This window comes from Carassius auratus, chromosome 2 (genome assembly GCF_003368295.1).
Source record: "Carassius auratus strain Wakin chromosome 2, ASM336829v1, whole genome shotgun sequence".
Taxonomy (NCBI): Eukaryota; Metazoa; Chordata; class Actinopteri; order Cypriniformes; family Cyprinidae; genus Carassius; species Carassius auratus.
In genome coordinates this window covers 256,850-284,164 of record NC_039244.1, presented here as the reverse complement: position 1 = coordinate 284,164, position 27,315 = coordinate 256,850, and the positions used below count along the sequence as shown (strand labels likewise).

At 32.4% G+C, this 27,315-nt stretch overlaps 1 protein-coding gene across 2 annotated transcripts; it reads left to right on the top strand.

Annotated features, from left to right (window-relative positions):
* Positions 1-27,072, top strand: LOC113111350 (epidermal growth factor receptor substrate 15-like 1). 2 transcript variants are annotated; one of them, XM_026275982.1, is made up of 23 exons: positions 1-79; positions 1,162-1,203; positions 1,369-1,458; positions 1,558-1,605; positions 2,599-2,700; positions 2,965-3,030; positions 3,153-3,278; positions 3,817-3,876; positions 4,518-4,772; positions 5,996-6,156; positions 6,292-6,448; positions 7,710-7,772; positions 8,395-8,480; positions 8,597-8,669; positions 8,898-9,059; positions 10,220-10,417; positions 11,119-11,268; positions 13,330-13,444; positions 14,881-14,981; positions 16,384-16,444; positions 19,563-19,645; positions 20,884-20,977; positions 26,703-27,072. In XM_026275982.1, exons 1-23 carry the CDS (start codon positions 53-55, stop codon positions 26,840-26,842), a joined length of 2,460 nt encoding a protein of 819 aa, XP_026131767.1. In that variant the 5' UTR covers positions 1-52; the 3' UTR covers positions 26,843-27,072. The 2 variants fall into 2 exon arrangements, with proteins under 2 accessions (XP_026131767.1, XP_026131760.1); XM_026275975.1 differs by having other exon boundaries at positions 5,993-6,156.
* Positions 27,073-27,315: the final 243 nt, after the last annotated feature.

Below are 27,315 nucleotides of genomic sequence, written 5' to 3'. Positions count from 1 at the left end.
TTCACGAGACAGGCTCCTGACTGGCTGCGCGCGTGCTAGTGAATCAGGAAATATGGCGGCGCTCACGCCACTCAGTCAGGTAAAGACTTTAAAAGTTTGATTAAAACTGAACTGTAAAGTACATTTTGGGAGGTTTTTTCTAAATCTTGTTCCCCGGTTGTAGAAAACGCGGTTATGTCGTGTTTAAGTGTAAACGCGCGGAGATTGGGCTCTCCGGTGAAACGGGCGCAGTTATCTGTTGTTGTTAGCGATTATGTCATAGTTATATTTTCAGTTTTCCCTAGTTATGTATCGTAATGATGTCTAATAATTGATTTCTGACTGATTTTCTTCTTCAAGGTCGCTGTTTTACAACTTTTCGACTGTTTCTGTGTCGTGACAGCTGTTTGTGTAGCACCACGACGGAACTAATCAGTGTTTTTTATGTGATTTCTGGCTCTGGATTGTTCAGAATTTTGTTCATAAACATTATTCTGATTTTGTTCGATGTATTATGTCCGCAAACCGTTTATCTATTCTGTCTTTATCGAGAGAAACCAGTGTTTTAATCACATGTCGTCATCGATGTGACGTCATCGATTTTTTGATACTACAATAAATAAGTATTTTTTCACCCTTGTCCCAGATATGTTTTTTTACGACGGCGTTTTAGTGCCACGTTGAATAAAAAAGAAAATGACAAGAATAAAGTCGAAATGTTTCGAGAATAAAGTTTATTTTTTTATTTTATTTACGATTTTAATCTTGTAGTATTACGAATTTATTCTCGTAATATTTAGATTTTTTTCTCGTAATATTTAGATTTTTTTCTCGTAATATTTCGATTTTATTCTCGTAATATTTCGATATTATTCTCGTAATATTTCGATTTTATTCTCGAAATATTTTGACTTTATTCTTGAAATATTTCGACTTTATTCTCATAGTATTAGGACTTAATTCTCAAAACATTTCAACTTTATTCTCGTAGTATTATGACTTGAAATATTTCGACTATATTATTTTTTTTTTCAATGTAGCACTTAAACACTGTCGTATTTTTGATATTTAACTGCTACTTGTTTTTTATTATTCTGCTAACACTTTACAGTAAAGTCCCATTAGTTGAATATACATTAATGCATTAACTAACAATATTCATTTTCTCTTCTATTTATGCAGTTATCAAGTGGAAACCCTGCATATGAGAGCTTCTACAGACAGGTAAATTACCAAAGCTGTTTAAAACTGAATTATCTCTGATATTATGCGCTCCCACTGTCAGTCATCAAGTATCATGATATTGACTGATACTGATTATGTGTTTTTCATCTTTATTTTCTTCTTGTCATTATAAGTGACGCTGATGGCCTTTTGACTCTGTTGCAGGTGGATCCGGGAAACACTGGGAAAGTGGGTGCCGCAGAAGCTGCTCAGTTCTTGAAGAAATCAGGGCTTTCAGACAGCACACTGGGTCAGGTGCGAGCGAATTATCCCATGTCTGAACATCTGAAAGCTTGGAGACGCAGCGCTAGAGCTCTTGGCAGAAACTGACTGTGTGTTTGCTTCTCTATACAGATCTGGGAGCTGTCAGACCCTGAGAGAAAAGGTTACTTGGATAAAAAGGTAAATACCATTGTTTCATGTCAGAATAGACCTTTACACAAGTAGATAATCTTTGACGTCTTAAATTCATTTATATCAGCTCTTCATTTACCTGAAGTGCCAAATGGTCTAACAAGCTACGGCACACCAAAATAAAAGTGCCGTTTACTTTGAAAAATAGTGTGTACTACTCAAAGAAATAATGATAAAATTTCTTAAAATATAATTTTAAGGAATATCACAAATGTTTTGTAAACCTTGATTGTGCAGCGCTTAGTCTGCTAAAAATAAAAGGAATTGTTACATGTTAATTTGATTTACGTTTTAAAGATTAGTTAATTTGTTTTATGTGATCATTTGATTACAATCATTTTTTATATACATTTGTATTGAGTCATAAAACACGGAATCCAATTAAAACAGAAAACATAGAATTTCAGGGAAAAAAAAGCATTTTGTAGAGCCCTATTATTGTTACAATTTTACTAAATGTAAACGTTGAAAACTGCAGACAACTGCTGTTCAAACTATAGAAATGGAAGCATTAGTTAAATTAAAAAGGCTGCCAAGCACTGTAATGTGTAAGAAATAAATATAATATTTAATAATTAGCCTAAATTGTCTTCTAGTTGAAGATTATGCGCTCTGTAGGGGCTTATATGAACATTAATTGCATTTTGAGTTTAGGGTTATGTTATTGTAATGTTTTTATTAATATTTTTAAATTTGTTTTTATATTTTCTGATTGCATTTTAAAGTTTTAGTAATTTAGTTTGTGTTAATTTCTGTATTTTCTTTTTTCATTTTTATTTGTAGTTATTTTTGCACATCAAGTTAAACTAAATAAAAATGTTGCTTTGGCAGCTAGCTGAAATAAAATGGGTTTAATGTTTGTTTTTATTAAAAATTGTAGACATTTTAAGTAACAAAACTATTTTCATTTTAAATATATATTGTGTTTTTCTAGTTTTAAAGAACTGTAATAACCTTGGTTTAACTGCGTTCTCTATGAAGGGTTTCTTCTCTGCTCTGAGGCTGGTGGCTTCTGCTCAAGGAGGAAGTGACGTCAGTCTAAACAGTTCAAGCCAGAACATCTCTGCACCCATCCCTAAATTTGTGAGTATTGCCACTTTATATATCTGAGCTGAAAATTCAATGATCCACACATGTTTATCTGTAGATTTTAGCCGAATAGCATGTGTATAAATAAAGATGATGCTTTGTAAATAACACTTATGTGCTCCAATCACTGTCAACCCGTTGAATAATGATAGCTGATATTAACAGTTAAGCGCTTGTGTTTGCATGATGATTTGTAAGTTATTTGGGTTAAAAGCATCTGTTAAAGCAAATACATGTAAATGTCCGTGTGTTTTCCAGAGAGACGTCGTTAGCCCGTCCCTGAACATCACAACCTCAGCTTCTGATTCCAGCTGGACAATAAAGGTACAGAATTACTGCAATAAAATCTGATTTGTAATAATAAAAAAAAAACGTTTAAATATTCTCAGGTTTTTTTCACCACACATTGTCTCTTGTCTCTTTTCTATTGTGCTTGGCTTCTCCAGCCGGAGGATAAAGCAAAGTATGATGGGATATTTGAGAGTCTGTCTCCGATTGGTGGGCTCCTGTCAGGTGATAAAGTGAAACCAGTCCTAATGAACTCAAACCTGCCTCTCGATGTGCTTGGAAAGGTGAATATCTGTTTTAATGTATAGAAGGCTCTTACTGACACTTTAGGCCCCTTAATTTTACTTATATTTGCCTGATATTGTAAGAAAATGTTTCTTGAGCAATAAATCTGTATATTAGAATGATTTCTGAATATCATGTGACACTGAAGACTGGAGAAATGATGCTGAAAATACAGCTTTGATCACAGAAATAAATTACGTTTTAACAGATATTCACACAGAAAAGTTATTTTAAATTTGTATAATATTTAACTGTATTAGCGTTTTTAGTGTATTCGTGGTCAAATAAATGCAGCCTTGATGAGCAGAAAATACTTTTTTATTTTTATAAAAAAATTGAATGCTAGTGTTTACAGTTTATACATAATTAAAAAATATAATATTACCTCTGACATTATTCGACCAATTCTGACTGATTTACAAAATGTTAACATTGCCAATATTTGACTTGCTTTATAGCTTAGATCTTTAGTATATTCATAAATGAAATATGATACCACAAAGTTTTATTTTTTTGACTTCTCTCTCTGTTTTGTAGATTTGGGATCTCAGTGACATTGACAAAGATGGACACTTGGATAAAGATGAGTTTTCAGTGGTGAGTCCAACAAAAGAGCATGTGCTTTTATTAGTAGAAGTTAATGGTTGATGTGATCAAACCTCAAACACTAAGTATTAAAGTAGTGTGTGTGTTATCCTAACAGCGTTTGTGCTCATTACTTTTAATGTTTAATGTTATTGACACTGTTCAATGTGTATATTAGTGACCGTGGAGCACAAACGCAGTCTGAAGTCTCTGGGGTATATTAGTAGCAATAGTCAAAAATACATTGTATGGGTCAAAGTTATCAATTTATTTATGCCAAAAATCGTTAGGATAATAAGGAAAGATCATGTTCAATTAAGATGTTTTGTAAATTTCCTACTGTAAATATATCAAAACATGTGTTTTGATTAGTAATATGCATTGCTTAAGACTTTATATGGAGAACTGTAAAAGCGATTTTTCTCAATATTAAGATATTTTTTTTGCACCCTCAGATTCCAGATTTTCAAATAGTTGTATCTCAGACAAATGTTGTCCGACCCTAACAAACCACACATCAATGGAAAGCTTATTTATTCAGCTTGCAGATGATATACACATCTCAATGTCTTACTATTAAGAAAAAGTCTAAGGAAACAAGCCATTTGTTGAGAAATCTCACTCATTTTATTAATTGTCACATCTTTTTGCAGGCGATGCACTTGGTTTATGCAGCTCGAGAGAAGGAGTCTGTGCCATCCACCCTCCCTACCGCTCTCATCCCTCCACTCAAGCGGAAGAAGATGGCGAGCGCTCTTCCGGGATCAGTTCCCGTTCTTCCCTCTAGTCCGTTCCTCCTGAAGGAGAACCTGCGGCCAGCGCTTTTGGGAAGCAGCACAAATTTGTCTCCTTCGAGCTCATTCAAGCGCTCCAGCCCGACCCCAGCGCAGCCTCAAACACACACACAGGTGAACACAACAGCAGTCGTCCTGCATGTAAACCTGTCTGTCTCGCTCGAACACTCATGAAACCAGTCCGGCCACATTCCTATCAGCTCCTGGAGCTCTAGTCTTCATGCTTACAGAGTTACTGCAGAATAGTGTTTGAAAGGGAACGATTGTTTCTGCTTGATTTTTTTACGTTGTTTCACAACCTACAGTTCTTTGACCAAGTAATGCAGTTCATTATTAGTTACTCAGTGCCTAACATATACAGAACTATTCTCATTTAAAATATCTTTCACTTCATTAACTACATGAGCATCCAGAGAGCAAAAGAGATTGAACCATTTGAGGTTTATGAACGATGAAGTTTTTGGCATTTATGCATTCTGAAAGGAATATTAGTGTGTTTTATTTACTGTTAAATTAATATTAGGTGAAGTATCATGCAAACTTCACTGATGTCACATGGTGTAGCTATTTTGCATATTTATTGTAACAAGTGATGTGTATTTTACACATATAAAAAGCAATCAGAGGAATTATGATACTAAATATCAGAGTAATTATCAAAAACCTAAAAAATAAGGCTAAAATCAAATATAAATATTAGATGAAAAACTTCTAGTTTAGTTAAACTTCAAGCAGCAAAATTACTAATTGGAAATAAATAAACTTATTTTATCTATATATTAATTTATAAATAAAATATGAAGTCACTAATTACCAAAAACCTATCTAATTCAAAATATGAATAGAAAAATGTAGTAATATATAAATAATACTAGAATTAAACTGCTCAGAATGATTTCTGCATGTGCCATTTTTGCATACAGTTCAACAAAACTAGATCTACAAATTAATAATGTGCATCTGTTTTTGTTTTTATTCCATTTCTGAAGGTGCTGTAAATTGAATCGTTATATGTTCTCTTGCTATTGGACAAAACTATGCTATTTTGTACATGCAACTTAGATTTAGTTTTATTGCAAATACAAAAAACAAACAATTTCATTAATTTGAACACATTTACCATTAATACAGACATGTTTTCTCACTGACACGACCCCAACTCATGGCTTAAATGTGGTTATGTGCGTAAATGTGATCTTTCTGACTTTGTGGGATAAAGTATCTCAGACAGTGTGCTCTGCAGATTTTGGCTTTGGCTGATGCATAAAGAAAATAATCATATAATGCACATACGAGTTGTATGCTATTCCAGACGTTCCCTATATTTATCCCAGCAGCCGTTTTCTGATGTCTGGGTGGTGCCAGCAGAAGACCGAGAGCAGTACGAGGAGATCTTTGAACTGGCTGACTCTGATTTTGATGGGATGGTTGGAGGAGGTGAAGTGAAGGATATCTTCATGAACTCCCGGCTGCCTCAGAGCGTGCTGGCACACATATGGTGAGGCAGTCAAGTTTGGGTTAAAGAGGAAAATACAATCTCATTCCTGAAGTCACCCACAGCCTTAGGGTTTATAATTATGCTACACTTAATCGTGTTCTTAGAGTTATATTTTCTGTTGTTTTGTGTCTGCAGGTCTCTGGCTGACACTCAGCGCACCGGTAAACTCACCAAAGAGCAGTTCTGTCTGGCGATGCACCTGATTCAGGAGAAGGTGAAAGGAGTGGATCCTCCTCAGAGTCTGACCCCTGACATGATCCCACCGTCAGAGAGAGGAGCTGTCAGCACGCCGGTGAGGAGATAAAACACACATGCATTTCATGCATCCTGTCACGATTAAAAGCACGCTCCCTTTAGCCTTAAAGGACTCCTCATTTATGATAATGTTTTGGTAAAATTTTATAATAAGGTCCCATCATTTTTTTAAATAGGATATAGAGCTATGCAGTTCATCACAATATGATTATTGCGCCCTATTCCACTTATGCATGTAAACACTTGTAAGTTATGTCTTAAGTGAGTGTAAACCTTTGAGAATAATAATAATAATAAAAAATCCTTCTGTGTAACAGTAAGTTGCATCCGTGCAGCTCTTAAAGTGACAGCAGCCTAATATTCCTGCTGCTGACTGTGCTAAACATAAATCAAACAACAAAAGACAGAGAAAATCACTCACTGCTGTTGACTTTTGTAGCTTTAATGAGAAACAAAGGAAGATGAATCAAAACACTGTTATGTGTCATTTGTATTTTTTTTTTTAAATTGTATTTGTCCCTTGCTTTTTTTGTTTTTATTGTGTTACTGAGTTTAATTATTTTCAATAATTTTTGAGGACCTTTTTTTTACTAATATGAGTTTCTCTGTGGTATTGAGAAATGTTAGATTTCGCTGGTCTCTATAAAGTTGCTATAACATTTATATTTTAAAGTGTACATTTTTAGTCATAATCGTGTTAAAAAAAAATCCCAATTACAGTACTGACCATTATAATCGTGATTATGATTTTTGCCATAATCAAACAGCTCTAATAGGTTTGTTCACTTAAATAATTTTTAATTCTGTCATTATTCGCTCATCATCAAGTTGTCCCAAACATGTATGAGTTTCTTTGTTCCGTTGAACACAAAAGAAGATATTTTGAAGAATGTGGGTAACCAAACAGTTGACGGTACCCATTGACTCCCATAGTTTTTTTTTTTCATACTATGGAAGTCAATGGCTACCGTTAACTGTTTGGTTACCAACTAGATTTACAGTGTTTATTAATCTTTATTTTAAGTTATTCTTATGCAAATATGCAATAATATTACTAAACCTGAACTTACTCTATATTTTTAAAGTTAGGGTAATGGTTTAGTTTAGGGTTAGTCATATGTTACGATGCTTAATTTACTGGTATTACTATAATGAATGCTTGTAATGTATGACAAGGACACTGTAAAATAGTGTTACAGAAGTCATGTGCATTTCATTTGTATTTATAGTTGAATGCACATGAACATGTCTGATATTTCTGGTTTGTCAGTCTCCATTCTCTGTTTTTTCTTCTCCAGATTCTCTCTGGATTCACGCCATCAGTCGTGTCTGAATTGACTCCGTTGACCAGTCTGAGCAGGGTAGGAGCTTCTGACACTTCATTGAGTGGAAATGAGATTTTCTAAATGCATGCAATATTTTAAATGGGTGTAATCATTGAAAACGTGGAATAATATCAACACTGCATTGCCATTTTAATGAATGACTGCACATTGAACTTGTGTCTGGGTTGAGCCTGGGTTAATTGATATAAATTAACCACAATACATAGCTACAATATTCCAGCAATTATTTGCATGCATGTTAACAGTTGGTTTTTAAAACCATTTACCAGATGTTACATAGTGCATGGTCTGAAAAATTTACAAAGAGGCATTTTTTTCTTCAAGCACTCTATAAAAGTATTGAAGTTTGAAATGGAAAATACACTGTAATAATATATGTAATAAATGTGAAACCCTCAGAATACATTTTAATGAAAAATTTTAAAAACATACATTTGTTTTCATAAAAAAAATATTTAGAAGGAGACTGTAGGAATGCAAATAGTCTGTTTTGATTTTATTTTGCATGAAGTCTGTCTCTTTATGTTCAGCCGATGAGAACGCCACCTAGTGATCATCTCTGTGTACTGCATAATTATATACAGTCTACTGGAGATGACAGAGAATGGCTGTCTCTTACATAACATGATTTTTCCAGGACAGCAGCAGTTCAGTTGGGTTGGTTGAGCCAACGGGAGTCAAGGATCTCGATGACATCAACCAGGAAATCTCCCAGCTGCAGAGGTCAGAGAGTTCATAAACACAGAGAATTATACGCTACACATAACCATCCATCTGGCATCACTTATTTTGCTCTTTTACTTTTTGCTTTTTACTCATTTTAAATTTTTTGTGCATAGTGAGAAACGCATATTGGAGACCGAAATCCGGCAGAAAGAGGAAGCCCTGCGACAGAAGAACAGCGAGGTTCAGGTGAGGCTCCTCAGTACTTTGTCCCACTTGTTAAAGAGCCAAACATATACATTGAAATCAAACACTTAAGTTGTTAAATTATCCAAGAAGATAGAGAGCTTGTCGCATGAGATGCACAACATGAACTGTTCATGCTGCTCTTTTCCATGCATTTAAAGTAAACGGAGGCTCTGTAAAAGTGTCTTTGAAAGTCCTAATGTATTTAACTGAAATAGTGATTGTGTGCAGGAGGTGCAGAGAGATCTTGAGCGTGAAAACGTGGGTCTTCAGGATTTGGAGCACCAGAAATGGGACGCTCAGGAGCGACTCGGTGAGATGGAGCAGCAGAGAGCCAAACTGGAGAGCACACTGGATGAGACCAAGAGCAAGTGGCAGGAGGAGAACGCCAAAGTGAGACGCGCTCGATTTGAGCTTGCATTGAAGACAGGAAAGAATTTAACTGTATTAAAATCAGTTGTTTGTAGCATTAATCATTTTTTTAATCTACTTCTAGTAATCTTTGAACTCCTTTTAGTTCACTTTAACTCAATTTTTACTTGAGTTTTTCATCTAATATGTATTATTTTAGTTTATTTCTGCTCTTATTTTAATTACAGTTTTAGTATTTTTACTTATTTTAGTTTAGTTATTTGCCTAGACAAAATGTCTCATTTTCACTTCGGTTTTTCATTCAAGGTTTCCTTTTTTTTTTTACTTCAGTTTTAGTAAGTTTGGTATTTTTAACTTTTATATCAGTTAGTTGCCAAGAGAAAATTTCAAAGTTTAGTTTTTAAGTCTATATTAAATGGTACATTTTTCAAAATAAAAAGAAATAGTAACTATATTTGTAAAAAGACAAAAGCTGTCAATAAAGACTGAAGTCAAATTACATTTAACACATTTTCCAACTATAAAAGTCAATGAGAACCAGCAACCATTTGGTTACACAAAATATTATTTTGTGTTCAGCACAAGAAAAAAATTAATACAGGTTTGGGACAACATGGACAGTGAGTACATAATGACAGAATTGACATTTTTGGGTGAACTTTCCCTTTAATGACAAGCGGCAGCATGTAAAGTACTATTAGTCTACTGTCTCTTTAAGACCTGCATGCAATCCATTCTTCTCTCGACTGTTTACTTTGATTACTGTGTTTATATGTAAACCTTGGTTGTTTTTGAAAGTATTAGCACAATCAGATGCAAAAGATAACTTAGTCCAGTAATCAGGTGCTGTTTGACAGGTTTTACTGTGTACCTGCTCCGAAAAAGCACATGTCAGAACAGCACACGAATGAAATGTTTCACAGGCAAAGCTTTAAAGCACATGCAAATAATGTACTTTTGTGAATGCAAAATACGTGCAGTGCCCTGTGAGTGATTACAATAGAGTAAATCTCCAATGCAAATTTTATTGAACCCAGAATAACCCTTACATTATGAAGGAAATTTGGTTTGAATGACTTGAAATGCTGGAAATCAAATGTCTTTGTGTCTCAAAGAGGAATGATTATTGTTGTATATTATTGACTGAATCATTCACAGCGTTTGATTGTGTGTGTGTGTAGATCACATCGCTGCAGACGCAGATCTTGTCTCAGGAGTCGGACGTACAGATGCAGGAGAAGGAGGTGAGCAGAACGAAGACGGACCTGTACTGTCTGGAGCAAGAGGAACAGCGTTTGGAGGAGAGTCTGCATGCTGGGAAAGCCAAGCTGGACAGCATCCTCAAACTGCTGAAGACATCGCAGGACGAGATGGACCAGGTCACACACACCAGCACGTATCACACACACATTTATCAAGCTGTTTTTGCTAGGTGCCATGTAGATCATTCACAATTTATGGACTGTACCAGGTTATTATATTTAAGTTTAGTTGCAATAAAATAGACATTAGCTGAATGAAATGATAGTAAAATAATAATACAGTTTTTTGGATGTGTGTGTGTGAGAGAGTATGTGTGTGTGTGTATGTATGTATGTATGCATGTGTGTGTATGTGTGTGTATATATATATATATATATATATATATATATATATATAGGCATGGCAATATGTTTTATTTTGTACTTAATGTACTAAAATAACAAACTTATACTGAAAAAAATAAACATAAAAAAATAAGTACTAAAACTTGAATTAAAATTAAAATAGAAAATATAACAATAACAATAAATATTTATATTTTATCTATATATCTTATAGTATCACCTGAATATATTTTAGAATCTTTATCTTGTAATAATGTGAAAAGTAGTTTTAAAATGTAGTTTTTATTTTAATTTTTTTTACCTTTGTTAATATTTGCTGTTGCCAATTTAGTCTTGCTAAAAATTACAAATAAATATAAATCCACCACACATTTGATATCAATAATACATTTCAATCAAACGCCTTCTAAACTTGAAGTACCTGCAGTAAAGTCATGCAAAGTGAGGTTTGGGTTGTGAACTTGTTTCCTCAGACGCGCAGTGAGCTCAGTGAGATACAGGACGCCCAGCGGGAGCTCAATCAAACCATCGAACGCTTCAGTAAAGCCCTGAACGACAGCGTGACTAGTTTGGCTGATCTGGACCAGCTCATCGCTGAGGAGAGCTCCACCGCTGGCACCAAGGTCAGGAGTCACGGCACGCTTCACAAAACTCTCCATCATGTGCTCATGGGGTTTGAGCTGTACCTCATTTTGAGAGACATGGGTGCACGTGTGTGTTGAACTTTTCCAGGTTGTTTAAGTTTGATTGTCTCTTCCTGTTGACCAGAGTTAAACCATGCGAAAAGTATCCAGGTTTACCTGTTTAACTGGTTGAGAAATGAGTTTAACCTGTTAACTGCCAGGGGCCGCCTACGTTTACTTCACTATATCCTAATCTAATCATGACAAACTATATATCATTGGAAAGGTCCAAGACTCCTAAATAGATATTTTATCAATCGTTTTTGTTAAAAATTATGTAGGAAAAGTAATAGATTAATTTATGTAAAGAGTGCACCTCAAAAACCAGGAGTTCTGACCTTTGTCAGAAAAAAGTCTTCTTTGTTGCCTTTTTCTCTGTCACACTTTAGAAATCATCAGAAATTATATATCACTTGAAAACATAAAATCTCAAACTTCATCCTTTGAAACCCATTTTAAAATCAGACATTGCATGTATGTTATAGAAGTTTATTTGTAGCAATGGCCTTTGTTTTCAAATGAATACATTTAAATATTTTAAATTTGAAAGTTACATTTTATATTTAAAATAAACTTGGTCTGTTACCGCTTTTCATCATTTTGCTTATTCTAGTAATTTTGCTTATTCTAGTCATTTACGTTGACTGTTATTATTTTTGTATTACTTTTATGCTATTATAGTATACATTTTTTACATTTTTCAGGTTTCATTTTATTATTTTGTCTTTTTCATTATTTTAATTCATATTTCAATTTCTATATTTACTATTTCAGTTTTAGCTTTTGTACTTTGTTTTAGTTCAGTTTTACACCAAGGTTTTATTTTTTATTTTAAATGCTATTTTATTTTAGCTTTATTTCAATTACTGATTCATTTTTAATAGTTTTAATTAACAATAACAACAAATATTCTAATATTCTGTGCCGTTTCGGACTAAATGTAATAATTATGATAAAAGCTTGTCTGATTTTAAAGAAAGAAAAATTAGTTAAGACAAAATGGTTTTGAAATTGTGATAACAAAGCTTTAAGTTTTTAACACATTTTTGTTTAAATTAATAAATGTTTAACTTTTTTTTTTATTAATATTTTGTCTCTTACATTGATACATTAAGTTTTAATTCCTGTTTAGTGCCATGTTTTAGTAATGTCCATTGGCCAGTGTTGTTTTATTATTATTTACACACTAATATTTATTTTTATTTTGAATTATACTTTTTAATACTAAATTGACTTGTATATCTTTTTTGACAATATTATTGAATATGATAAAATACTGACAAAAAAAAAAAACATTTGTCAAAAGTAATAAACTTTGATTAAAGTGAATTTAAACTTAACACTTTCCGTTATACAGGCGACCCGAAGGTCATAGAAAACCTGGAATAAATACATTGCGATTTTAATTGTATTTAATTGTGATTTTCAGTCCTCGAAAAAAAAGCGTTGAAATGTAATCATGCAAACTATAACACATTTATTTGGCTAAAAATAATTACCTCATCCAGTAATAATGAATGATGGAAAAGTCGCAGTCAAAAGATTTGGGAACTGGTTTTCAGTGTATTTACTGTAAACATGTTTACTGTTTGTTTTGACTAATTGAGGAGTAATTTACTAAGTGCCTTTAGTGAATATTTTAACTTTAGAAATCACCACTACAGTAATGCACCTCCACGAGTTTTGAAGAATCTGTCAAATCATGAAGGAAATATGGTTTGAATGTTTGGTCTTATTATGTTTCAGTCCTCATGTTTGTTCTCATTTAAGTTAACTTCAGCTTGGCCTTTCATGCAAAGGTTAAAGAAAACACACACACACGTGTCCGTCAGAGTGCCTTTACTCTTGTTATTGTTAATGTAATTATGCCACACACTGGCCCACTGTCAAACGGCTCACTTTTTCCTCGTCTGTGACGTCTGACATCAGAAGATCCAGCGCAGGAAACGAAGCTGAACGATGGCTGCTTCATACTCGTGCTGAAAGCTGTGTGTGTTTCAGGAGGATTCGTTGGTTAAGTCCAGGATGGCCATGTTTAACAGTAGCGGCTCTCAAGGCCTGAATGCAGACCCCTTCCAGAGCGAAGACCCCTTCAGAAGTGACCCCTTCAATAAAGGTGGGATTTTGATAAGCACATTCAGTTCACACTCAGTAGTTATGTTTCCATCCATTATATTGCATAAAAATAAGTGCAAACATCAGGCATCCAAATGCAAGATACTGTACCATGATTGTGTTTTTTTTTGCCTGTGTGCTGTGAGGCGCAAGTCATTTATTTTGTAGAAAAAATGAGCCACAAACTTGCTCAGTTGCACCAGCTTGAATTTTTATTATTGATGATTTTCTCAAGTGATGATTTTGTTTTCTTGAAGACTTTATCTGCAAATATTTGATGCATTATTCCAATATTCTGCATGCGTTAAATGCACAAGGTTGGATGGAAACGTAGCTTTTGTGTGTTATATTCAGTACAGCTGGAGGGAAGCTTGTTTCTGTCACAGGATTTAACAAAAGAAAAAAGAAGTTAATTGTGTTTTTTTTTTATCTCCTGACTCTTCACAATTCAGTTTATATCTCACAATTCTCAGAAAAAAAGTCAAAATTAAAAGATTATTCAATTAATCTTGATAATTAATGGAATTAAATCATTAAAATATAATCCAGAAAAAAGTAAATGGAAAACAGTTTGTTAAAAATAAAACCGACTTTAAGAAAAAAAAAAAAAATTCACAGGGCCCTATAAATTTACTTTTTAAACTTTTAATAAATTGTTAAATTGTCTGTTTTATGACTTTAATTAGTTAGAAATACTTTTTGATTACAAAAATGTAATTTAACCATTAAACATAGAACCATTCTGAGAAAAAAATCATGCAAAGTTATGCAATATGAAGTCAAGAGTCTAGATATAAACTCGCATTTGCAAGAAAAAAACTATTGAGAGAAAGTTTTTTTTATTTTTTTATTTTTTTATTGGTGGAAATAAAAAAAAAACTGCATTTCGCGATGTAGACTCAGAATTAAGGAAAAAAAATATTGGGATGTAAATTTGGTACTGAGATATATTTATATTTTTATTTCAGAGTTTCTGTTCTCCAATTCTGATTTTTTTTCTGATAAATTCTGAAAATAAATAAATCAGTCGCAAAATAAAAACTCAAATTGTTATAGAAAAACTTCAAATTGACCTTTTTTTAATCCCTTTTCAAATCCACATTTCAGTCCCATGGATTTAAGATTCCTGGCACTTTTTCCCCTTCGGTTTTGTTTTTGGAAACCAGTTCATTCAGAGTCTACATTGTACTGAACTATCTGAAAAATGACTCATGAGTCATCGCTCATTTGTATTTTTCTGTTTTTCTGACGCAAAACATGTTAAGTTCAATCCTGCTGTTTAAAAATGTTATGTTTTTGATAATATTATACTGTAGAATATTAAATAGTATTTTATTTTGTCTTAATTAGTTGTATTTGCCAAGGCAAGTGTGTCTGTTTCTAGATTTGAGCAAACCATGAATCAGAAATATTAACCCATGAATGACTGTTCTCCAGCGGATCCGTTTGGAGGAGATCCGTTCCAGCGGAGCGACCCGTTCAAAGACCCCTTCGCTAATTCTGATCCCTTCGGTGAGACTTCCTCAAGTCAGCTCAAGGTAAAATAACAAATACCGGGAATCTGAAGCCATGCTGTACTAGAAACTACATGTTTTTTGCACATTTATGCAAATCAACCATAACAAACGATTGCTTTTAAATTAGTTCCATCAGTGGAAAATCAGAGCAGGATCCAATTGTACTTGTGTATTTTCATGCTTCTGTCATTCTCACACAATATGTGGGTGGAAATGATTATTTTTTCATTATGTTCATTTATTATTGTAGCTTTAAAATGTCGTTCACATGTCTATGATGATTTTGTGTTTTACTATTGAATGTCTGCATCTAGCGTAAACTTTAAATTAGGGCTGTCAGAAATAGCGCGTTTACGACGTTAATTAGTTGTTTGTTGTTAATTATGTCAAATTTTTTAACGCATTTCACGCATGCGCAGTGTGACAAATTATTCAGGGCAGGAAAGTCTCGTCGATCTCTGAATTCTCAAGATAGTAAAATACCGAAGAAGCTTAAGGTTTTACCCCAGTTACTCTCAAATACATTCATGCCAAGCTCGATAAACAGACGACTTTGGTAGTTGATACGCTGGAGCTTCTTCCTGTTATAGCGTCCTGTGTTTCACACTGCGCATGCGCAGAACGCATACATGCAATGCAGCGAAAATTACAGCTGTTTGGGAAAGCATATGCATTTTTACTTGGTTTTACTGGCACTTGAAGCCTTCAGAACGTGAAAATATCGATCCTAAAGTATTGTGGCAGAGCAAATGAACACCTCCCAAAAACAAGAGTGCCCAGAGTGCTGCTTATGTGATGGTGGCGCATGTTTGTGTTTCTGAGTTCATTCTTTCGAGTTTCTCTATGCATAATTTCATAGATATGTGGCTATATTTAACCACTGGTTCACCTAAAACTCTTACACTATCTGTAGTTAAATGGCATGGTTTGATATGGTGCTCAGGTAAATTTGATCTAAGTAAATGTTAAACTTTTGAAATTTATTTATCTTTTGGTATGCATTTCAGAAAAAAATGGTTCGGATTCAGGTGTAATTGCAAATAGTGATTAATCCTGATTAATCCACTGAAAATTCTGATTAATTTGATTAAAAATTTTAATCATTTGGCAGCTCTACTTTAAATATATAAAAGGCATTTGAAAAACAGTTAAAAGAAATGAAAGCATGCTTAAAAAATGTTGAAATTGTTAGTTTTAATAAAGTCTGTCTCTCTGGGGAACCGATCACAGTTTGGTTTTGGGGCTTTTTTTTCATGTGAAACATTAAATCAAACTCAAGTAAATTCTTCTTCTGGAGAGCTTGCGTGTGGCAGCATGTGAGCTGATATTTTGGGGAATGTGGTGAGAAACATGTCATAATGTACGGTTAGTGCTCTGTCATTGTCTCTCTCTCTCTCTCTCTCTCTCTCTCTCTCTCTCTCAGGCCAGTCCCTTCAGCAGAAGAGTCACCCAGACATCGATGAGTCCCAAACCTAAAGACTCGGGTACGGTGTTTATTCGGTTGCTGTTCAGTCCCCGTCTTCATTATTGTTCATCAAACAGTTCACAGTGTTCATGAAGTCAGATTAGTAGTAGATTTCACTTATTAAACTAGGCTAGTATTCAAATAGAGTGACATTGTAAATGTCTTTACTGTCACTTTTGATCCATTTAATGATCTTTTCTTTTTTTTTTACTTACTGAACCCAAACTTTTGAATGATTTATTACTGCAATGAAGCATTGAAAATAATATTTTTTCTTGCAAATCGGCATATTAGAATGATTTCTGGAGGATCATGTGACACTGAAGACTGGAGGAATGATGCTGAAAATACAGCTTTGAACACAGAAATAAAATCCAGTTAAACAGATATCCACATAGAAAACATTTATTTTAAATTGTAATATGTTTTCAGAATATCTCTGATTTTACAGTATTTTTTATTCAAATGAATGCAGCCTTATTGAGACTTCATTCTGAAACATTAAGGATATTAAACTTTTACCCAGTAGTGTGTAATCATTTGACGCATCAAAAACTTTTGTTTGAGAGATAAAATATTGTAAGTGATGTTGCGCCACGTCTCTTTGTTTGTTGTTCATCATCTCTTCTTATCGTTTCGTCTCGTTGTCTGTTAGAGGAAGCTAGCTGGTCTTCTTAGTACCACAGTGATGCATGATTCAGAGAATAGATCAAAGATAGAGGCGTAAGAACCAGGGGTCACACAAACACTTTAATACTCAAGTTCATGAAGACTGGAGAATAATTATAACTCTTAACTCAGACCTCAAAATCTTCAATAACACAAAGCCACGTTCTGATTGGACACTGTAATAATGTTTACAGTTTAAAACTCTTACGATTCCTTTCAAATATATGTTTAAATACATAAAAAAATGTAAATTCTTTTTACAATTGATTTCTCTCAATGCTACTGCAGTATTAAATGGCTATAGTCAATGGTTAAAGGGATAGTTTACCCAAAAGTGACAGCTCTGTCATGAAGTTCTCACCTCCGTGTCGTTCCAAACCCTTAAGACCTATGAAGCAATGAGAATACTTTTTGTGTGCAAAGAAAACACAAATAACGACTTTATTCAACCATTTCTTCTCTTCCAAGTCGGTCTCCAACGCCATTCACAAAAGTATCTCCCATTTTAATTTCAGAAGAAACGTATGAATTAGCTAATTTTTTTTTATCTACTGATAGCACTAATTTTTATTTTATTTTATGCTCTTTCAGAAATTTTATATTTTAAAAAAATTTTAATTCCAGAATAAACGTATGATTTAATTAGCATTTTTTTAAAATCTACTGATAGCACTAATTTATATTTCATTAATTTTATTTGATTTTATTCTCTTTGCCAGAAAATGTATATTTTTTTAACATTTTAATTTCATAATAAACATGATTTAATTAGCTATTTTTTTATCTACTGATAGTACACATTTTTATTTTATTTATTATTTTATTTATTTATTATTTTATTTTATTTGATGCTCTTTGCCAGAAATTTTATAATTTATAAACATAGCATTCAGGGTTTTTTGTTTTTCGATGCATTGCATTGAATCAAACTTTCCTTTTGCATTATTGCATTATTACTGATAGCACAAATTTTTATTTTATTATTTATTTATTTATTTATTTATTTATTTTTAAAAATTGTTACATTTTATTTTACGCTCTTTGCCAGAAATTTTATAATTTATAAACATAGCATTCAGGGTTTTTTGTTTTTCGATGCATTGAATCAAACTTTCCTTTTGCATTATTCTATTAATAGCACTTTTTCATACACGTTTAGCTACAGGCCTCCCGAAAATAGTCCCGTCAGAACAGGGAAAGCTTTGTGGCTAAGAGCAATGGAAAAGCTGTCTTCAATCTCTCTGTTTGTGCCCTGCTCACGCTGAACAGGTAAACTCTTTCTGCGTATCTCTGCTAAAGAAGCGTGGTTCATTTATGGGAAACACGCAGACTGATGTGTTCCTGGAGTACCTCTTTTTTACAAGAACACTAGAGAGTGTGTTTGGAGCTGTTAGTGGTCTCACACGTACAGATAGATGCAGGAAACGGACACGGTTTACTAGCTCCACTTTCTCACAGCAAACACATGGATTACAACAGCTTGTCTTTTTTACCTCCTTCATAAATTCATCTATGTTCATAATTGGCTTATTCTTGTTGTGAACCTTTTGCGCTCTAGCTTTTGCATTTAATTGTAATTTTAGGAAGAGTTTCTATGGTGACAGTAAAGACATTTATAATGGTACTTTTTCAAATAAATGCTTTCTATTCAAAATTATTAAGGGGTATAACTGTTTTCAATATTGATAGTAATCATAAGCAGCAAATCAGCGTATTATACTGGTTTCTGAAGATCATGTGACACTGAAGACTGGAGGAATGATGCTGAAAATACAGCTTTGATCTCAGAAATAAATTACATTTTACAATATATTCAAATAGAAAATAATTATTTTAAATTGTAATATTTTTTCACAATATTACAGATTTTACTGTATTAATAAATGCAGTCTTGATGAGCATAAGTCTTCTTTGAAACCATTAAAATAAATGATGACCCCAGAGAGAAAACATGTTAAGTTTGAAAAATTTGTAAAAGTAAAAAAGAAGAAATATGAGTAATATTTAACACAATATTTATGATTAAGATTCTTAAATTTTACAAGTTGCACCAGTTATTATAGTGAACTGAACAAAAAAAAATTAAATCCATAAATAAATGTTAACTGAAATAAAATATGTAACAAAAATAATTGCATAACCACAAAATAAAATGCAAAATTACATTCACAAAAATAAAAATTACCAAAAACTAATTTATAAATTCTATTAAGATGACTGCGTAGTTCGTAGAAATGGCTCAGCTGTATGACTCTCTCATAAGATCATCATTAGTTAATCAGAAACATGCGTCACAGATGGAAAACAAAACGTGTGCTTTTTCAGGAGCTGAAAGTGATGGAAAATGAGAAACACTGGCCACATACAAGCCTCTCTCTCTCTTAAAACAGCACCTGTGTTTGTGCCACACGTGTTACTAGATGTTTCCATCAAATCATTTGCTTGTGCTTCCTCTCGTTCACAAACAGACCCGTTTGCTGCGTCAGACCCATTCGGCAGCGGCTCTTTTGGAGGGAAAGGTGGTTTCGCTGATTTCTCTCAAATGTCAAAGGTATGTTCAAAAGATAGCGTGCATTTGGGAAATTACTCCGTTAATAGCATACTACTTGTCCTGTTTTGTAGTATGCATTATGCACACTCTGAATCGAATGTGAACTTGTTTTTATTCATGGAATATCTGGATGATGTGCAACTTTTGTCAAATGTAAGTTATGCAACCAGAGCACACTGCGTGGATCACCGTATCCCACAATGCACTGAACCTGACCTCACCTTCCATCGCATATATATATATATTTATGTATAGGACGTTCCATGCACAATGATAAATCAAAGTGCATTACATAAAAAGGATTTAAATAATCATAAAATTATGACAACAGAGGTATAAAAAAACAAAAATGTAACAATAAAAGCAACATTTAAAATGTATTAATGAACCTTTTTTACACCAAAAGTACTTTAAATATGCAAAAGAAACTGATATTGAATCCTCTGACCGACATAAACATCCAGTGTGAAACATTAAACATTAAAGTGTTCATAGTATTCATTATGGTTATTGTAGTTTCCATATCACAGGGTTTCTGCGGCTCTTAAAAAGTATTTTTTTAATTAAATCCGAGCAGAAACTCTCATGGCATCAAATGTTGCATGCAGTGCTAAAACTTAATATCTTCCTCTTGTTTTCTAATACAAATATCTAAACATACATAAATCAACATGCATTTATACTTAGATGTTGTTTATGATATAAGATATGAAGTCTTCTTTTTGAAGTGAGTTTGTTTAAAACATGCAAAAAAAAACAAAAAAAAAACATAAAACATGAAAATTTTTAAATGATATGTTTACTTAATTTTGGTCCGTTTCACCTAAAACAAGATTGTCAAGTGAATGTATCTTGATTTCAGGATCTTAAGACATCTGCACTCGAAAAAAACTGAAAATAATAAAACTGGTGAAGAACAACACTTGTTTTATGTTTTTTTTTGTGATCAGAAGGTGCATTAAAAAAAGTTATTTCCACATTCTAGTATTTTTTTTTTTTTGCAAAATGAATTAAAAACTTTGAGGTGTTGCTTCTAAAACAATTGTGTTCCTTAATTAATCTTTGTAAAATCTTCAGAAACCCAAACCGAAAATGTCAATAGGGTTCATTACTGCACACCGTTTTATTTCTTACAGTATGCAGTATACACGTTGCAGTATGCAGCTAGAGGTTGTTTTGTGTGATTATTGATCAGTAGCTTGTGTAGATGCAGTGTTGTGATTGGTTTCTGTTCTCAGAGCTCGAGCTCGGAGCCTCAGAGCCGAAAGCCGACGTATCCGCTGCCTCCTCCCAAAAAACCCGGACCACAGAGACCAGCGCCGCCTCCTTACGGTGAGAAACAAACCCTGCGTGATTTACTGATTTAATACCACATTCATCTGATAAGCATGAGAGAGAGTGTGTGTGTGTGTGTGTGAGTTTTATGCATTATGACATTTATCTTGTCTTTTTACTTATGCGGTGAGGAAGAGTGAAATGAAATGTTTATCTGGTGTAGTAATATTATTATAATTATGTGTGCAACATGCTATAGCTGAATTTGGGAGCTGTGATATCTGGAGCAAAATCTTTATTTTAAATGAAATCTTTGGATTTGATCGATTTATTCTTCATTAGAGCAGAAATGTCAGGGAGTTGTCAGACTCATCCTTGAGCAAAGTTGTGTTATTTGAGTATAAATCATCTTTGAATACTCTTTGGATGAGCGTCTGGTTAAACTTTGCCAATTATATTCAAATGAATTGATTTCGAACATTATTATTAAACATTATTAAATATTATTTTTATACTGTAATATTAATTGGTGTAAAAAAAACTTAACTTTTAGAACGGAATTATATTAATTCTATCAGTTAGCTGCCATTGCAACATTTATTTTTTTCTTTTTATATTTGCAATTTTAATTTTGTTTTTTATTTTAGTAATTTTGTTTTGTGCTTTATCATTTTTATTAGTTCTATATTTTTATATATATATATTTAATATATCAATTTGTTTTATATATATTTTTTCATATTTGCAGTTTAATTAACGATTACAGTTAGCTGCCAATTTTTTATTCTTTTTTTTTTTTTCTCAGTTTTAATTTGTTTTAGTAATTTCGTTTTGGGCTTTTGTCATTTTTATTAGTTAGTTAGCAGTCATTTTATGTTCTGTCCTGAGAGAAAACTTGACTGATGGGAAACTTCCTGAATGAAACTGAGGTTTGTATTACACAGTATTCCTATTCCTACATTTTTAGAGTGTATATATTATATTTTTAAGTTTACTTTTTTTTTTTTCAAATAATTTTAGTACTTAATTTTTCTTTTTTTTTATTATTTAGTTTTTTTTTTTTTCAAGTTTAAGTACGTTTTTCATTTAATATTAGCATTTTTATTATATTTTGCTTACTGAAATTGTTGTTTAAAAGTTTGTAGTATATATAATATTATAAAAAATGTGAATTATAATTATTAGTTATAAAATATATAATATGATAATAACAATAACAGCACTGGCAAGTGTTTCTTATAGTTATGTCACAAGTCTCCTTGCAATCTGTTTATTTCTAGTAAAATGCAACATAGACCTCCATTGAAAGTATGTTATTGATGAAATAATCTTTGTGCTAAATACTGATTTATATTAATACTGGAGTATTCAAAGAAGTAATAATTATAAACACCTTCAGACTTGTAGCAGATTTCACCACACGTAAACAAGCTCAATAAAATGACAGATCATGCATCAGAGTGATTCTGATCATGGAAGGGCAAACACTTCCCCATTTCAACGATATCGAAGCGCATCAGAGCATGTTGAGCTCATCATCGGACAGCTGTGACTGGAAAGATAAGAGTCGTTTTGGTATGAGATAATCAGACGCTGCTTAGGGGAAGAACGGATTATTTCTCTATACTTCACCCAAAAATGAAAATTCTTGTCGTTTTGAACCTGAATAACTTGCTTTCCTCCGTGTTCACACTTTGTTTGCATGCAATGAAATCATATACAGTACTTGTTAAAAGCACTAAAAAAAACAGTAATATTATGAAAACATTTTTACAGTTTAAAAGAGCTGTTTTCAATGTGAATAATAATAAAATGTAATTTTATTGATTCGATTTAAAATGGATTTCCTTCAGAAATCTTTCTAATTTGCTGATTTGCTGCTCAATGATTATAATCTGATTAATATCAGTGTTGAAAACCTTGATAAATGAAACCATGTATAGAAATGAATGCTTTTACTCCGCAAATATGCAAATTTATCAAAAGTGTCAGTAAATACATTTTATAATGCTACAAACAATTTCGGTTTCTGTTTTGAACTATTCATCAAAGAATCCTGAAAAAAAAAAAATCCACAAAATATTAAGCGGCAAAAAACTTTTTTAGTATTGATGATGAGATCCATTATTAATAACTGAGCGCCAATAAAAATAAAAAAATATATAAAGCAGTAAATCAGTGTATTAGAATCATTTCTGAAGGATCGTGTGATGTTGAAGACTGGAGTAATAATGCTGAAAATTAATGGAATAAATTATATTTGAACAGATATTCACATAGAAAACAGCTATTTTAAATTAAAATAATATTTCACAATTTTAATGTATTTTTGAGCAAATAAATGCAGCCTTGGTGAACAGAAGAGACCATATTAAAAACTTGTGAAAATTGTACTGTATGAAAAGTACTGTAGTCCTACAAATTCAGGTCGTGGATGACACTAGGTTGAGTAAATGATGACAAAATTGAAATTTTGGGGTGATAATGGAGTAAATAAGGGTGTTTTTTTTTTTCATAAGAGATTGCTTTGCTTTGTGTATTTGCAGGATTTGCATATGTGAAAAATTGTTTGTGTTTTCACATGTGCAAGTGTGTGTGTGTGTGTGTGGCCTTGATGAACCACATCCACATATAGAATGAGTGAATCCAGAATCACATCATCAAAGTCTGTTCTCTTCCTCTGTTTTGGTGCACACTGTGAATCTCTGTTTCCTGTGGCTCTATCAGCGGTGTAGAGGTTACCCGACCTTACACCTCTGTCACCATTTATACATTTAGCTGATGCTTTTATTCACACACCAGGAGTTAAACAAAGTGATTTGTGCTGCAAGATCTCAAATTGTTCAGATGGTGAAAGTACAGAGATTTTGTTGTTTGTTGTTGTTGTTGGATAAAACACTTTACAATAAGGTTGCAATTGTTTACATTAGTTGACTACATAAGCATGAACTAACAAAAAAAAAAAAGCATTTGCTAATCTTACTTTATTTTCCAATTTTATTTTAACACTATATATTAAACTTCAGAAATAGAGCTTTGCGATTATTTATGTATATTTATATGTGTGTGTGTGTGTGTGTGTGTGTTTAATGCATCTTTAAAAATTAAATAATAATTTTATATATATATATATATATATATATATATATATATATATATATATATATATATATACTTCATATTTATGTATAATTAAAATAAAAATATTTTTATTTCACATTTATTTTACAATTAAAATGTATGTAATATAAAATAAAAATTATTTCATCACAATCATTAATTTAATTAATCATTAATACAATATTTTTAAATGTCAAAATCAACAAAGAATTAATTACTAATTAAATAATTATATATAAATGTACTTAATAGTATGTATGTATGTATGTATAACTACAATTTATAAATTAGAAGATTAGATTTGATTTATAGTATATATGTAGTTATATATAACTCGCACATAATGTAAGTGGAAATACTTATTATTTAATTAGCTTCCTTATTATTAATTTGTGATTTTTTTTTTTTTTTTTTTTTTGAAGTTTAAGTGTTCATATAAGCCCAAAAATAAATTTTATGTACATGCTATATATATCCAACCATATATAAAGAGCTCGGTGATACAGTATGTATTTTGTGACATCATAAACAATTAAGATGCATGATTAATCATTAATAATTCAAATAGATTTGCTATAGAGTAAGCAGTAGTTTTACGTGAGTCAATGTGTTTGTATTAAAGGCTCAAATACAGTCGGAGATCAACATCTGAATTGAGTTTGTTTTGCACGTTGAGCTCCAGGCTTTGTCTCAAGCTCAGTGAAGTCCCCTCCAGCTCCAGCTTGTGTTCACGCTCGTAACGTCAGGACTGTTCTGATGCGCAGGTGTTTACACTACTGCTGTGTTTATTACTGTAAGGGGCACAGAAAGGGCAAGGGTGCGGCGCTGGTAGTTTCACTACTATCTCTGAGTTAAGACAGAAAAACAGCTCTTCCTCTCATGGCACACGAGGCCTGTGTGGTGGTGCGAGAGATATAGAGAAGTGAGTTCCTCTAAAGTTCGTGGTTCACACCCCTTCCACTGAGCACCAGTGTTCCCACGGCTGGCTAAATATGTTTGTGCCAGGTTCTCACACGCCTCTGGAACTGTAAATACTGTACGCTTCTGATCTGTGTGACCCTTTGAAACTTCTCTTCACATCATTTCTTTTCTAAGCCCACTTTAATTCTCTGTTTTTCTTTTAATGCATTTCTTTTTCAGGTACAAAATCTGTATAGGTCACATTTTATCCTAGAGTTAAATAATTGTAGGACCATAAAAAATTTTTTTTTGCATTGTGACATTTAAGTTATTTTATAAATTATTTTAGTTATTTTGCTAGTTTTTTATTTTTTCCTGATTTGAGTGGTTTATTATTCTCAATAATGATGTAATCTTTGCATATTTTCTTTAAATCCCATTATACAACAATTTTAAAGTGATTAAATTAACAAAAATAGTATTTCACAATTGAAATATATACCTAATTATGTATATTATACATACATGCATGCATACAAAAAATGCATTAAAATAATTTGCATAATGAGTTATATTTTGTAAAAACACAACCATATAAAAAGCATTACTACTACTACTATGTAGCATTTAAGATTTCTATTATACAATTTACTTTTTTTTTTTTTTTTTTGGCCTACATTTTAATTTATTTTACAATTAAAATCTATATAATATAAAATACAATTAATATCATTATAATAATGAGTTTAATTGCATTTTTATTAATTGTCACTATCATTAGAACATCACAGTAATACCGTTTTTTTATTACAAGAAACATTAAAACATATATTTTGCAATGAGAAAATTCTATAATACAATTTACAATTAAAATTTTGCATTTAAATGTATTTTACAATCAAAAATTATAGTTTAATCATCTAAATAAAAAAATAAAAATTAATAAAGTATAATGCATTTAATTGCATATGTGTTTTTGCTGCTTGTTCTTGACAGGGTTTGTGAGATTCAGTAAATACTTCTCATATTTTGAAGAAATGAAACTTATGCAGTGGTTTTGATGCACAAAAAAAATGTATGAAAAAAATGTATCTAATAGAAATATTATTATTTACTATACATATTTATTTATTATAAATAATAAATATTTATTATCAAATTATTATTCAGCAATTTATACAGTGTATTATAATTCATTTAAATATATTTATTTCATGCAATAGCAAATATAATTAATACAAATTTTAAATAATCAATAATGTACTATTTTACTGTAATATTTGGGGTTTTGCATGTTAATATATTGAATATAGCTTGAGTCTGAAATTCTGCTGAACTCTTGTGGATTTTTATATTTTGTTTTCTTGATTGCTGTCACTTTTTTTCTTCCACAAATCAAGGGTGTCCTTCATCTTCATCACCTTCGAATCACTTTGTGAAGGTCTTGTTCATCCGAATTATTACAGAATTTGGAGAAAAGCAACTGGACTACATTTATTATAGATGTTTTGCCTTTGTTAGTTGATCGAAATAAAACAGCCATAATATTACATAGAAAAAATAAATAGCCGATCATTAGAGCTTATATTTGATTAAATGTTTGGTCACATCATATGAGATCCACTGTTATCAGAGAAATACATTTCAGCTGCTTTTAACTGAATTCCTACAACACTTTTTTATGAATTTACTGATCTTTTCTTGTTCCTGAACTGCTCTGTTGGTGTTTGGGGGTCATCTTTGTTTTCTTTGACACTTTCAGGGAAGAATAGCGGTTCAGGGGTACATAGTCAAGGTTTTGGTGCTCCAGCTGTTCGAAAGACACAACCCGTCTCCTCGTCCTCGACGTTACCGTCTGCGGTTAACCCGTCCTCAGCGTTTAGAGCTGTAAGTCCAGTGTGATGTCGTCTGATCATCTCTGTCTAGCTACTTCCTGTTGTCTTAATGTGTAGTTGCATCCGCTTCATCCGCTTCATCCCGACATGTGCCATCGCTGCTTCCTGCTGTTTTGCCGTTGTCCTGCGCACGCTGATGCCAGAATCATGCCACGCTTTACACCGCTGTAAGATTTGCTTACGATGTGCTCACCCTCAATCCATCCGAGTTTGTTTCTTCATCAGATTTGGAGAAAAGTAGCATTGCATCAGTGTCTCACCAAAGGATGCTCTGCAGTGAATGGGTGCCGTCAGAATGAGAGCTGATAAAAACATCACAATAATCCACACCAGTTAATATCTGTAAACGAATACAGCATTAAGACGTTTTTTTAATGTTAAACTGTGCGTAATCTATATTAAGTGAACAAGTGGTCTGAATCAGGAGAGAAATCTGCTCGTATTTTAGTCACCAGAAGCGACTGCTTTTAAGTTTAAAAC

What these genes read in the sequence shown, in the direction of transcription:
- LOC113111350 (XM_026275975.1), top strand. Translation starts at nt 53, where the DNA reads ATGGCGGCGCTCACGCCACTCAGTCAG. An exon ending in AGAAGAACAGCGAGGTTCAG is followed by an intron (nt 8,670 to 8,897) that starts GTGAGGCTCCTC and finishes GATTGTGTGCAG; the next exon opens with GAGGTGCAGAGAGATCTTGA. An exon ending in CGCAGGACGAGATGGACCAG is followed by an intron (nt 10,418 to 11,118) that starts GTCACACACACC and finishes TTGTTTCCTCAG; the next exon opens with ACGCGCAGTGAGCTCAGTGA.